General features: G+C 38.2%; 1 protein-coding gene across 1 annotated transcript in view; it reads right to left on the bottom strand.

Annotated features, from left to right (window-relative positions):
- Window positions 1-14599, bottom strand: part of Kcnh5 (potassium voltage-gated channel subfamily H member 5) — a 292983-nt gene that overhangs the window by 260657 nt on the left and 17727 nt on the right. The window contains exon 2 of the mRNA XM_027418254.2: window positions 10678-10801. Coding sequence (XP_027274055.1) covers window positions 10678-10801 — 124 coding nt within the window. The remainder of the gene's footprint in view (window positions 1-10677; window positions 10802-14599) is intronic.

Raw genomic sequence — 14599 nt, 5'->3', positions numbered from 1 at the left:
GAGGTGGGAACTATGTGCTGAGGAAAGGAATCTACTCAATGGGAGATTCCTTTGGGAGACATGATATGTAAACCTATCTGATGCTAGAATATCTCATTTTCTTTAAAAAGACACACTTTTAATCCCAGCACTTAAGAGGCAGAGGCAAGCAGATTTATGTAAATTCTAAGCCAGCCTTATCCACTTGACAAGTTCCAGGACAGACAGTGCTACATACTGTAATCCTGTCTCAAAATAAAATGAAATACTCAATGTTACAAGGAAAATATTGTTATAATTAAAGGGAGAAGTAGGCTACAACACAATGATAGCTGTGGATATCAATAACCCACTTTTGTCAATGGACAGACCATCAAGAGCCCCCATAAACATTCAACAAAGAAGTATCAGAGATAAACAATGGAATAGAACAGGTGAGCCCAGCATTAAAAGGTGACTAATGATCATCTCAGAGCAATATCATAGTGAATGGGGAGACACTGTGACTGTTTCATGTAAGATCAGGACAACATTGTCCACTTGTACCCCTCACAATCCACAAAGGATGCAACACTTAGCCAGAGCAATTAGGCCAAAAGAAAAAAAAAAAACATGATATCCAAATAGAAAGGAAGTCAGATGATCCTGTTTGTAAACAACAATTTGAAGACCCCATCAGAAGACTACCAGGACAAGCAGCTAAATTTGGTAGTTTCAATATACAAAAATAATACAGAAATATCTTGGTAGTTTCAGGGTACAAAACCAATATAGAAATATCAGAAGCATTTTTATGCACCATAATGAACTTTCTGAGGAAGGATTCACAAGGCAAGCCCATTTGTAACAGCTATTGAAAATCAAATACCTGGTACCAAATTAATCCCAGGGAGAAAATGACCTCCTCTATGAAAATTGGACAAAGGCTGATTTTTAAAAAAATGGATAAAAAAATAAATGAAAAGATCTTACATGTGTGTGGATTAGAACAATTAATACTGCTAGGATGTCCATGTTACTCAACAAAATATAGACCCCTATTGTGACTTCTATCTCAATACCACTGTCATTCTTCACAGAAAGAAAAAATTCCTCAAATTCATAAGCACAGAATACCCCGAAGATTAAAAACATTCTTGAGAATAAAAGAATAAAAAGTAGGAGCCAATTACAATAAGAGATTGCAATACACACTACAGGACAACAGTAGCCACAATAACACAGGCACTGTATAAATTCTAACATGCAGACCAGGAGAGCTGAAAATAGACTCCAGAAGTCAGCCCACAAGTCTATAGCTAATATCTGCGCCCAAGGGAGCTATACCACACACACACCCACACACTCACTCATGAACATACATGCACACGCACACGTGCATACTCACACACTCAGTCATGCATATGCTCACACACTCACTCATGCACACACACTCATACATGCACACTCACACTCATTCTCACACATGTATGCATACTCACTCACATATACACTCACACACATGTACACAAACTCACACATTTACACATTCATACACACACTCATACATGCAGACTCACAGTCATTCTCAAACATGTATGCCACACCCACTCATATGCACTCACACATGTGTACACACACTCACAAACACACACACACACACACACACACACACACACACACACACACACACACAAATACATTAGAGAGCATACACAATGAACGGTCCCCTGAATATCCATATGCAGAAGAATGAAACTTCATGCCTTTCTCTCAGCCTACCCCAAATCAGCAGAAAATAGGACTAAAGGACTAAGTGTGAAACTATGAAACAATTAGAAGACAGAGCGGAAACACTTGAAGAAGGTGATGCAGGCAATGTCCAGGATGGCTCTCTGTAAGGCACAGGCAACAAAAGTAAAAGTCAAAGCTCCTGCCAGCCAATAGAGTGATAAGAGCTCAAGAATCTGAAAGGTTTCGTCTGACAAGGGATTACATTCAGAATACATGAAAAATTAAAAATGTTCAACCAAAAATTGAATCCAATTGGAAATGAACAAATTAGACATTTTTCAAACAAAGAAATACATCCACAGCTATATGAAGAAAAAAAGTTCAACACCACTAACTATCAGAAATGCAAATATACCAAAGCTACACAGAGAAACCCTGTCTCGAAAAACCAAAAAAAAAAGAAATGCCAATATAACCATAATGAGATACAGTGGCTATTATTATTTAAATATATACTTGCATATATAACATTTACATATCATAAAATACATTTTAGAATTTATCATAATATAAATATGGAACATAATTATAAAATAAATACTATTTTTAAAATAATATACTATAATAGATATAGATATAGATATATAAACTATTTCTGCTCAAAGTTGCCCAAATCATACTAAGGAATGCACAATGCTTTGTTGTTAAGTGGATAAGGCATGTTTGTTTGCTTGCATATTTTACTTGCAAATGCTGGCTGTTTTATTGCAATTTCTCAAGCTCTGACTTAGAACCAAATCTCAATGCAGTTATTGAATGGATAATGGAATTTGAAGGGACTCATATTTTAGAAGTAGCAATTATGCCATATAATGTCTACTCATACAGAATGCTAAGCTGACCTTTAGGAATTACAACTGACTTTTATCTTATTTTTGTAGGAAAGAAAATGGAATTAGTTTCACAGCAGTGGCCACCTCACCTATGGTACTGGGAACCCATGATATACCTGAGGACCCCTACATTCAAAGAGCCAATGGCAAGCTATATTTAATGAGCAAGTCATCAGACCCCTCCTCTCTGGTCTTAGTTTCTTCATCAGCAAAATGATGACAGTGATAGTATGGCTCAAGTGTCAATATTAAAAGGATAATTGTGCATAAAATTACAAATTATAACAGGTCATATGATGCTTGGAACACTACTGGACCGCTTCTTATGAATGGAGCTATAAAAATAAAAACCCACCCAAAGGTCAGGTCAACTTCCTTGCTTTCCCAAAATCAAGAATACAAATGCTTGACTAATTTATATGCCATTCTAGAGCCTTCATCCAGCAGCTGATGGAAGCAGAAGCAGACACCCACAGCTAAGTACTGAACTGAACTGGAATCCAGTTGCAGAGAAGGAGGAGTGATGAGCAAAGGGATCAAGACCAGGCTGGAGAAACCCACAGAAACAGCTGATCTGAACAAGGGAGAGCACATGGTCCCCAGACTGATAGTTGTGAAACCAGCATAGGCCTGATCCAGACCCCATGAACATGGGTGTCAATGAGGAGGCCTCAGAAATCAATGGGGCCTCTGGTAGTAGATCAGTACTTATCCCTAGCATAGGAATAGACTTTGGGAGCCCATTCCACATAGAGGAATACTCTCTCAGCCTGGACACATGGGTGAGGGCCTAGGCCCTATCTCAAAGGATATGACAGACTCTGATGATTCCCCCATGGAAGGTCTCACCCTCCCTAGGGAGCAGAAAGGGTATGGGATAGGTAGAGTATTAATGGGATGCAGAGGAGGAGGGGAGGGAAAGGGAGCTGGGATTGACATGTAAAACAATCTTGTTTCTAATTTAAATAAAAATGAAAAAAGAACAAACAACTTGGGCTGAGAAGGGTTCATATAATTTTACATTCCACAAAAAAATAATTACAAATGTTTGCCAAAGGGTGGGTCACAGGTGTACTGTTTTGATTTGCATTTCCCTGATACTTAAGGATGTTGAGCAATTTCTTAAGTGACTTTTGGCCATTTTAGATTCCTCCATTGAGAATTCTCTATTTAGATCTGTACTTCATTTTTAATTGGAATATTTGGTGTTTTGGTGACTAGCTTCTTGAGTTCTTTGTATATTTTGGAAATCTGCCCTCTGTCAGATGTGGGGTTGGTGAAGATCTTTTCCCATTCTGCCATTTTGTCTTGGTGACTGTGTCTTTTGCCTTGCAGATGCTTCTCAGTTTCAGGAGGTCCCATTTATTAATTGTCTATCTCAGTGTCTGTGCTACTGGTGTTATGTTCAGAAAGTGGTCTCCTGTGCCAATGCGTTCAATCCAGTTGTAGAGAGGGGGGAGTGATGAGCAAAGAAGTCAAGACAATGCTGGGGAAACCCACAGAAACAGTTGCCTGAGCAGGTGGGAGCTCACAAACTCCAGACTGACAGCTGGGGAACCTGCATAAAACTAAACCAGGCCCCCTGAACATGGGTGTCAGTTGGGGGCTTGGACAGTCTATGGGGCCACTGGCAGTGGAACCAGTATTTCTCCCTATTGCATGAATGGGCTTTGGGAGCTCATTCCCTAAGAAGGGATACTCTCTCAACCTAGATACACAGGTGAGGACCTAGGTCCTGCCCCAAAGGATGTGACAATCTTTGGTGATTCCCCATGGAAGGCCTCACCACCCCCTGAGGAGTGGATGGGGTGGGATAGGGAGATGGTGGGGGGAATGGAAGGACAGGAGGGAGAGGGAATTGGGATTGGTATATAAAATGAGATTGTTTTAATTTAAATAAAAATTAATTTTTAAAAAATGGGTCCCTGTAGCTTATAGGGAGATGTATAGTGCTCTGTGACTTCCTCTCCTGTGAACCACGAGGTTGAAGCAAACCTCCTATGCCAGCCTGATCCTATATAATAGCCACCATGTTCTTGCCATACAACAGACTTGGTGTTAAGATTTGAACTCAGAGTGAGGGGAAAAGTTCTCTTTGGGACTAGCCCAGACTCTATAGGGCTTGACTCAGCATCTGCCTTTCTTCCATTTACATCAGTCCAAGGATATCTTTGAGAAATGCTGCTTTGGCTCACAGCAGGGCTTCTTTGTTCTTGCATTCTGTATTCCCTCATCAAAATCTCATAAACAGGCCTCATTATATTCAACAACCAAGACAGCTGTAAGGTTGATAGACTTCCAACAGAGGAAAGAATCTTGTAACTCTAAAGGTAAGTAAATAAGTTAATCGTGAGCCCCATTAACCCATCTTACTTTTCCATTGGCCAACAATGTTCCTAGATGGAAGGAAGCTCCACAAGTATATAGTCACCAGTCATAAAGGGGATTATAAGACACAGACTGTAATTTGCACACCAGAAAATGCTTCAGCAAAAAAACTAACACAGAGTGTATTATGCTGTTGCTAAGCATGGGGTTCAGCTTAGGGATTGTGGCAACACAGAGTCACTTAGAGAGGTGAGGGATGGGAGCATGAACTGAGATGTGTAGTCAAAGAAGAAAAAGAGCCCTGAGAGAGTTAAGGAGAAAAGCTGAAAATCAAACAAGATCATCATCTTCAGAATCTGAAAGAAGAAATTTAACAATAATTCAGAGACATTACTTTATACAGTAGGTCCTAACCAAATGGCTTTACCCACCCATTTATTTATATGGTCTTAAAAGGATTTAGATGGAGTCAAAAATAGTGGGCCCAGGGCATGTAATTAAAGGAAATCAAAATAGTACCAGGTACCCCAACCTTGGGAGTTTGATTTCAGTGAGGCATCTCTTGTTTCCTATAGCTTTCCTCAGTCGCTCAATGAGAAGCAGAGTCCTCAGACAAATGGAGTCAGCTGACTCTCATCATCATGTTTGATGCCCTCTTTCGGGCTGCCGAGGTCATCTTGTGTTGATAAAACTGCTTGTGAAATCTCACAGTGTAACTCAACATCTCTGCTTTGCCATCTAATTTGATGACTTCGGTAAGGGATTGGGAATAGCTTTCAATGGTGTGGGGGTATTTTTGAATACATATTCTGTTCTGCAAGCCCCCCTACCTAGCCTATATAACTGGTCTTCCTCCCCACTATCCTGAAAACAAAAGCAGAACAGATTTCTCTAACATTGCAGGTTAATGAAAAGGAGAAGGCTATATTGGTTCACACCTAAACTTTGACATATTTCAAATGCCAGAACTTGTCCATTAAAACCTATAGTCTTCATATATTGTTCCAGCCACACCATTGTCACCTATATTAAGGGAGTCTAGTTCCTTCTTATGCAGGTTTCCCATTTGTCAGACGAGAGTCAGGCATCTCTCACTAGCTCGGGTCAGCTGATTCTGTGGGTTTCCCTATCAAGGTCTTGACTCCTTTGTTTCACTCCTCCCTCACTTTGATTGTACTCCAGGAGCTTGGTCCATTGGTTAATTACAGATTTCTGCATCTGTTTCTGGAAGAGGGTTCTAGCTTCTCTGGGGTTGTGAATTGTAGGCTGGGTATCTTTTGCTTTATGTTTGGTATCTTTTGCTTTATGTTTGGTATCCACTTATGAGTGAGTGCATACTATATTTTTCTTTCTGGGTCTGGGTCTGGGTTACCTTACACAGAATGTTTTTTTTTTCCTAGTTCTGTCCATTTGCCTGCAAATTTTAGGATGCCATCATTTCTTATCACTGAGTAGTACTCCATTGTGTAAATGCACCACATTTTCTTTATCCATTCTTTGGTTGAGGGACAACTAGGTTATTTCCAAAATCTGGCTATTATGAATAATGCTACTGTGAGGCCACTGACATTGGGTCAAAGATCTAACTCTAATGTACAAACTGACTTAGTGGAGCCCATTCTATATGGAGAGATACCTTTCTCAGCCTAGATGTAGGAATGTGGGGTGTGGGGAGGTTCCTTTGTCCTGCATCAACAGATGATGGGACAGACTTAGTAGACTTCCTAGGAGAGACCTTACCCTCTCAGAGGAGCAGATGGGAGGTGGGTAGTGGGGGGAAGCTTGGGGAGAGGAGGAAGGGGATTGGAATATAAAAAATAAATTAATAAAAAAGTTTAAAAACACTAAAAATGAAAATATGATCAAAATGGAAAAAACCTACAGTCCTTTGAACAATCAATACATTTGTGTCCTCCAACACACAGCAAACAATCCAAGGCTTAGAAATCCAATTACTAGATTATAAAACAAAATAGATTGGGAAATCCTTGGAATTCTAATATGTTATAGAATATCTTTTTATTTTCCTTTAGCAAAAACAAAAGTGAGACTAGCATTCATGTGTGTGTGAGAGAGAGAGAAACAGAGACAGAGACAGAGATAGAGATAGAGAGACAGAGACAGAGAGAGATTTAACTACAAACTTTAGGTACTATTATGACACAGCATTTAGATCATATATTGTACTGTTTCTGCTGATGGCCTCAAGATGCAGTCTCCTGGAAAACTGCATCTTTGGAAGGAAATTTTGTGTCATCTTCCTTTCCAGACTTGGTGATGGCATTTTATTATTATTTCCTTTATTACACAGGGAGGTGACAGAAAAGAGCATAACAAAACACATGTGACATGAAGGCATGGGGGAAGACTGTTGGATGGGAGGAGGAAGTCTAGCAAGGAGGAGGCGAGGAGGTGGAGGAGGACAGTGGGAGAGGAAGATGAAGAAAAAACAAAGTACAGTGACATATATTTGCCGAAATGCCATAATGAAAGCCATATCTTTATATGTTAACTTTAAAGATTAATAAAAGGAATTATACAGATCCAAAAAATCAGTTAAATTATTTTATTTATTTTCAAAGCTCCTTATTGTGTGAGGCGAATGATGACATTCCAGTGGAATTCAGCGATTCCAGAACCACTGATTATAACATAGTCACCTTTAACACTAGCCTTACTTTTCTAAATCTGTAATTTTATTCTTCCCTTCCTTTGTCTCGTTTCATGTTCAAAGTGTTTTATAAGATTTCCCAAGAAATAGAGAAAGGAACCTGAATGTTACAAAATATTAGACTCAAAGTACATATCCTGTTTAATAAGTATGCTTGTTTGTTTGTCTTGTTTTGTTTTCTGTCCTGAAATCCTTTATTTGCTTTATCCATTTCAACATACGTGGTTTAGGAAGTTAGGGCTTTGCCATAATACTGTTAAACCAATTTCCTACAACTAGATAGATGTCTTTACTATTTCTAGGTCTTTGCTCTTCTAAATAATGGTGCAGTAAACACAAAACAGGTAAAGTTTTTTTTTTTTTTTAAGAAGGATGAGAAATCTTAAAATGGAAATGCATTTACACAAATCATGCTTCCAAGAAAAGCTGTCAGGGCTGGGGTAGATCATCTGTTCATTCATCAGCCACTCTGTGTAGGCCTTAAATGGCTGCAACCTACAGATGAGCAAAGCACACTCCATGTTTTTTGTTTTTTGGGTTTTTTGTTGTTGTTGTTGTTGTTGTTTTGTTTTGTTTTTTGTTTTTTTGTTTTTTTGTTTTTCAAGACAGGGTTTCTCTGTGTAGCTTTGGAGCCTATCCTGGCACTCGCTCTGGAGACCAGGCTGGCCTCGAACTCACAGAGATTCGCCTGCCTCTGCCTCTCGAGGGTTGGGATTAAAGGCGTGCACCACCAACGCCCGGCTACTCCATGTTTTGTACAAGTTGAGTAAAGATTGTTTTTTAAGCACATGACCACTTTTGAAAGTGTGCCTCTGAGAGGTGGAGGAGACTTGAGGGTGGACATGCTCATTTTGTTTCACAGTGAAAAAGTCCAAATAATCCAAAACTTCCTGGAATGCTTCAACACATGAGGTGAAATGCCATAAATAAATCAAGCTTTGCAGAAACATGGGAGACCTTGGTTACAGTTTACTGTAAAAGAAAACAATATAACTTAACAAAGACAGATAACAAAGCACTCTTAGGTTCTGTAAATAGTGCATTCAAAAGTAAGCATGGGCTGGTGAGATGATTCAGTGAGTAAGATGACATGCTGTGAAGCCTGACTGCCTGAGCTCAATTCCAGAGTTTACATGGTGGAAAGAGAGAGGAAACTTCCACTCATTGTCCTCTGTTTTCCACACTCACATCATGCCACATGCCGTGTGCCGCATATACACAACAGATAAAGATAGATAGATAGATAGATAGATAGATAGATAGATAGATAGATAGATAGATAGATAGAGATAGACAGACAGAAGACAGATGATGTAAAACTTTATAAAGTAAACATGATGAGATCTCCATTTTCAAGGTACTTCGGATAGTGGTGACATGAGGGAAAAAATAACTCTTTTAGAACAAAAAATCCATTAAATGATGCACAAGTATTTTTTAGGTATCTGCCTGTAGGGGAAAAAAAAAACCTACATTTACCAAATAAAACATCATGGGACAGGACAAACACATGGGACACAAGAAGGAAGGTAAAGTTTAAGAGATATTCAGATATCCTCAGGCAATGGTAGCATACACCTTTATTTCCAGCACTCAGGAGGCACAGGAGGCACAGGCAGGTGTATCCCTGAGTCTGAGGTCAGCCTTTATTTGCTTTATCCACTGCTTTATCCATTTCAACATACGAGTGAGTTCTAGGCTATCTAGGGCTACACGAAGAAACCCTGTTTCCAAAAACTGAAGAGAGGGGACAAAAGGGAGACAGATCCAGATAACAATAGTCAGAATTCTCACAAACAACTAAAGCAATAGGGAAAACAATTCCCCGGTGAGAGCTGGTCAGATTACTTAATGGGTAAAAGACTGAGAACCTCAGTTCAAATCCCCAACTCCCACGTAAATGCTGGGCATGATTGCCCACTTCTGTAACCCCAGGTTTGGAAGACAGAGACAAGAAGGTCCCAGAAACTCACTGGCCAGGTAGCCTAACTGGAAGAGTAAGCTTCTAGTTTAATTAGTTCAGTGAAAGACCTTGCCACAAAATAAATAAATAAATAAATAAATAAATAAATAAATAAATAAATAAAGTGAACAATAGAGAAAGATGTAGAATGTTCTATCCTGCCTTCCACATGCATGAGCATAGCCCCTCACACCTACACATACTTGTACATAACACACACACACACACACACTTCACACATACATACGTACACACACACACACACACACACACACACACACTGCATCTCAGCATAAATGGATGAGAACAAAATCCAGCTGTGGGCAAGTCCCTTAACACAGCAGCACATATGTTTTTCAGAACTTCAACTGAAAAGAAAACCCCAGATCCTTTGCGGTTCCAAAATAATTTAACTCCAACACTTAGTTAAGCTAGAAATTTAAAGAAAAACTAAGCTGGTGAGGGGGGAAGAAGAGAGGTTCCATCTGTCCTTACTGAAATATGGTGGCAAAGTTTTATATTCTAAATTAGATCCTTATATATAGGTTGGTTTATTTGTTTGCTTGTTTTCTGATCCCCTTTTATTGTAATTCTCCTTAAACTTGTAAACATGACCTATTTTTAAAGTTGTCATGAGTACGCAAACAGCTATGGTGACTATACCAAGACTTTATAAAGGCATATATTGGTTCAGTGTAAGAGTTTCACTCTCATGCCTTGACATTCTTGAGAACCATGCTGCACTTGGCTGGGTCATATTTTCTATTTTGTTAGGGGTGATTTTAGTTGTTCCAGAGATGTCACTGACATCAGTGACTCCGTGATTCTGACTACTCCTGTGGTCACCTAGTACCTGTGCTACCTCCTGGCTCATTAGAGATGACCAAAGAAATTTTAACAAGTGAATTAGTTTGTGTATAAGTAAAACTTTCCTTTGCAAAAATTATCAGAAATAGCTCTTAAAATACGTATTTGTTGTTCTCAATTAAGTCTTTCAGTCTTTTTTTTTTTTTTACATTTCTAACATAATTTTCATCAAGTCATGAATATAAGTAACACAAATTCTCTCAGCCACTCTCAGAATTTTATTCATATTTGGAAAAGATTCCAAAGTTATTTGATCCACATACCTGCAAGTGCTGCTTTTCTGCATGACGTCAGCACGATGATACCCAGAGAGTTTACAAAAACCGTCATTACTGTAAACTACAGGCCAGTCCACAATCTGGGCGTTTCCCAGTAAGAAACTTGATTCTGAAGAAGAGAGAGAGATTTACTTAGCTTTATTGAACAACTTTTGTCTTTCAAGTGATCAAAAAGACGATTTTAAAAGATGGAAAAACGCAATGACTGTGTGCTAACACAAATAATACAAAATGCTCCATAATCAACTAAGCGTGAAGACCAATAACATCTGCAATAACTACAAGCTTTATATAACAAACCAAAATTCCCACTGTAAACAATGCACAGCACCTCTTTGCATTCAAGTATCTTATGAAAGAAGAATATGCTTAGTAGCCAGGAGTTGAAATGGCACGTGCTAATTTATTAAGAGGGGCTGGAGTCACTTTTCCACAAATCCAGAATATTGATATTGTAACAGAGGCAAACTGAATAAATCCTTCCAAAAATGCTAAAAATGCAAATATGATTTGATGGAACAAATTCTTGTTTCATTTCATTACTTGATCTTGAAAACTCTAATCTAAAATAGCATTCAAGAGCTTTCTTTGAAAATGAGATCATTCAAATCTATCACTTCAGTATGTGACATAGTACCTAGAAAATATATATATTCTATATAAAAGACATTGCTGCTCTATTTTATATAGAAAATAGGTTTGTTTGGGGCATAAAATTAGTTCAAAAATACTATATTTGAAAAATCCAACAGTTTCAGGCTGCAACTTTAGCCTGAATGTTAATGGTCTCATAATGATAAAATGAAAAGAATTCAAATAATACTAACATAAATTTAAAATATTTTAAATAAATATCTTAAAAGAATAAAATTAAAAGAAATAGTCTACTTTAAAACCTACTATAAAATGATCTCCTTTGGGCTCATCTTTGGGTAGAATCTAAAAATAGAAATTAAATTATGAGTGGCAGGTTTGAAATCCTGACTCAGAATTGGTTCTCCCAAAAACAACAAAGCGACTCAACATCTACTGAATAATAGCTGCTATATGAAATGTGGGGCTCTGAATCAGATGTCGCAATGGAGTAAATGTTAAAAGAACATACCCTGTGTTCTTCTTCTCAAGTTTACATATTAAGACCATAATTGGGCAGCAATCAAAATGATCTAGCAGAATAGATACTGAATCAAGCACAGGAAGATGTGTGAGAAATGTCTTCTGAGGGCAATAGTGAAGAAAGATAAATCCTCCAGGACACAGAGGTGCTTTCCTAACTGTCCACCCTGAGAAGACTCCCAGCAGGGGCAGTTGATGAGGTGGTGGACCTTCAACAGAAAGTCACATAAAGCTAAAGAGTCATAGATCTCGTAACACAAGTTAGAAACACACAGGTGGGAATTCAGCAGTCTTGAGGAAGACAAAAATGTATCATATAAAACTCATAGCAATCACCATAACAGAAAGTATTGATAAACTGAGCATGGTCAAGATGCAAATCAACTCCTCATCTAAGGACACTGTTGAGAAAATAAAATGGAAACCTATAGCTTGGGAGAAAATATTCATAAAACAGATACCTGAAGTCCAATCCAGAATATATAGGGAATTCCCATAGAAGACCAAGCAGCCTGATTAACAAAGCTGGGGAAATTATTTAAACAGATGTCTCAAGGTGTGCCTCAACCAATAGCACATGTTCCCACTCATGAGACATGAGAAAAGTAGAAACTAAGGGCATAGTGATACCCCACCACTCACCCACCAGAGTAGCTACAACACTGATACTGAATTCACTGGTGAGAATCTTCAACCCCTGAACCTAGATATAAATATAGATCGTTAAGAAAACACAAAATGTTATGGCCGCTTTAGAGGACAGTTTCCTGTAGAGTTAAATATTCATCTGTGACCCAGGAGGTCCACCCTACTTGTTTACTCAAGTGAAATGAAAACACACGTGAACAAAAAAGCCCATAAAAAATTTTACATCAGATTCACTCATTGCAACCAAACACTGGAAACAATGTAAGTAGAGGAAGTGGATTTTAAATGGTGTCAAAATCCTACCAGGAACACCACTTTACTCTAAAATGAAACAAACTTCTGATACATGTCACAATGTGGGTTAATCTAAAAAATATCATGGGGGCAGACAAAAAGCCATCCATGTGGAATCTAAATACAGCTGCAGTGGTGATTGGGAGCCACACAATGGTTTCTTTTTAATTATGGTTGTGATAAATGATAAGCTGATGATTATGCTAATTATCCAGGACAATGATTCCTGAAGGGGTTAGGGAGATGACAGGAAAGAGAGAGAACCTATTGGAAGATGTAAGTACTTAGTGTCCTGAAGTGAGAGGCAGGTATGTACATTTGTCCAAACTCACCATCCTGTACCGGTAAGCACATTTAACTGCACAATCTGCTTAGAAAACACAGAATGAGAATACAGCCTCCTTTCCCTTTGGTTCATGTTTAAAAAAAAAAAAACTGACATTTAAGTTAAGCCTTCATTACGAGAATAGTTAACAGTATCCCTCTGGAGAACCCAACTAGCATGATGAGGAAGATTAGTTGATTTCTGGAAAGATGAGTCAGAAAGCATAAATTCCTCTTTAGGTGCACTGTGTTTCATCTATATACGGCATAGATTATAATCATCAAAAGTGATTTTCTTTCCTCTCTTAGCCCAGGCAAGCTTACCCTCTCTAATTCATACTCTGTACACTTGATGACCCGAAACCATGGTGGGCCGTATGGCTACAGAGCTGCATCCTGCCTTAGTTCATCCTGGTTTTCAGTTGAACATTGAAACCAATGTCAATTTGTCTTCTGGAAACACCATCCCTCTTCATCCAGTTCAGGAAGCCCAAATGCTTACATCATCAGATCTCAAATACATTCCCTGACTTAACAAGCACCCCTCCTTCTAAATTTAAATATATTGTTTCTTAATCCTAAAGTCAGACTTAGGTCAGTTTCTTGATCAACTCCCAAATATGCTCGTCATCGATGCTAACTCTTTACTCAAAATACTTTTCCTATATCCCTTTTCCTATCAAGCACTTACGAACCACCTCAGCTCTGCTTTCTCAATACCACATTCACTGAGGACTACTCACACACATCCCCCAATTCACAGACATCCTCTGCTTGCACACATTAAACAAGTGGCCAAACAATATATGAATAATGTACATTCTTTTTTAAAAAGGGAAATATCATTTTCAGCAATGTGAGTGAACTTTGGTGGCATCAGATTAAGTAAAATAAGCCAGACAAAGGCAAACACTGAACAATTCCATTTACACATAAAGTATAAAATTTAAACACACAAAACAGAGAGGAAAAAAATGGTACTAAGTTACCAAGGACTGAGGGGTAGAGGAACTGGATGGATATAATCAAGGGACACAAAATTGTAGTTAGCAATTAATAAGTTTGAGAGAACTACAGTTTCCATGGCAACCAGAGTTACAGCGATATATTGTATATTTGAAAGTCACCAAGGGAGTAGATTTTATTCTCAACAACAAAAAAGATATGTGAAGGAGTACATATGTTAAGTGGCTTGATTTAGCTTTTCTACAACACACTTATATACTGAAGCATCATGTTGTTTACCATAATCATATACCATAAAATGTATACTTTTACTTGCAAATTTAAAAACAATTTTTCAAAATTTTTCAGTATAATATTACTTATTGATTGAAAGGATTCCTGGTGTCCTGGAAACAAGGGTCTCATGTGCTTAAAAAAAAAAAAAAACAGAAAGGTTGAAACCCTAAGATGCTTGCTAAACTGGACCATTTTTTCTCCCAGAAACATGTCCCATAGTTTTCAAGCTTTTTGTAAATGGGAGTTCATCAAAGAAATGCACACAAAGTATGTGTCCACACAA

Source organism: Cricetulus griseus, chromosome 5 (genome assembly GCF_003668045.3).
Source record: "Cricetulus griseus strain 17A/GY chromosome 5, alternate assembly CriGri-PICRH-1.0, whole genome shotgun sequence".
Lineage (NCBI taxonomy): Eukaryota > Metazoa > Chordata > Mammalia > Rodentia > Cricetidae > Cricetulus > Cricetulus griseus.
The sequence above is the reverse complement of the archived record's forward strand: the minus strand, read 5'-3'. Positions and strand labels throughout refer to the sequence as shown.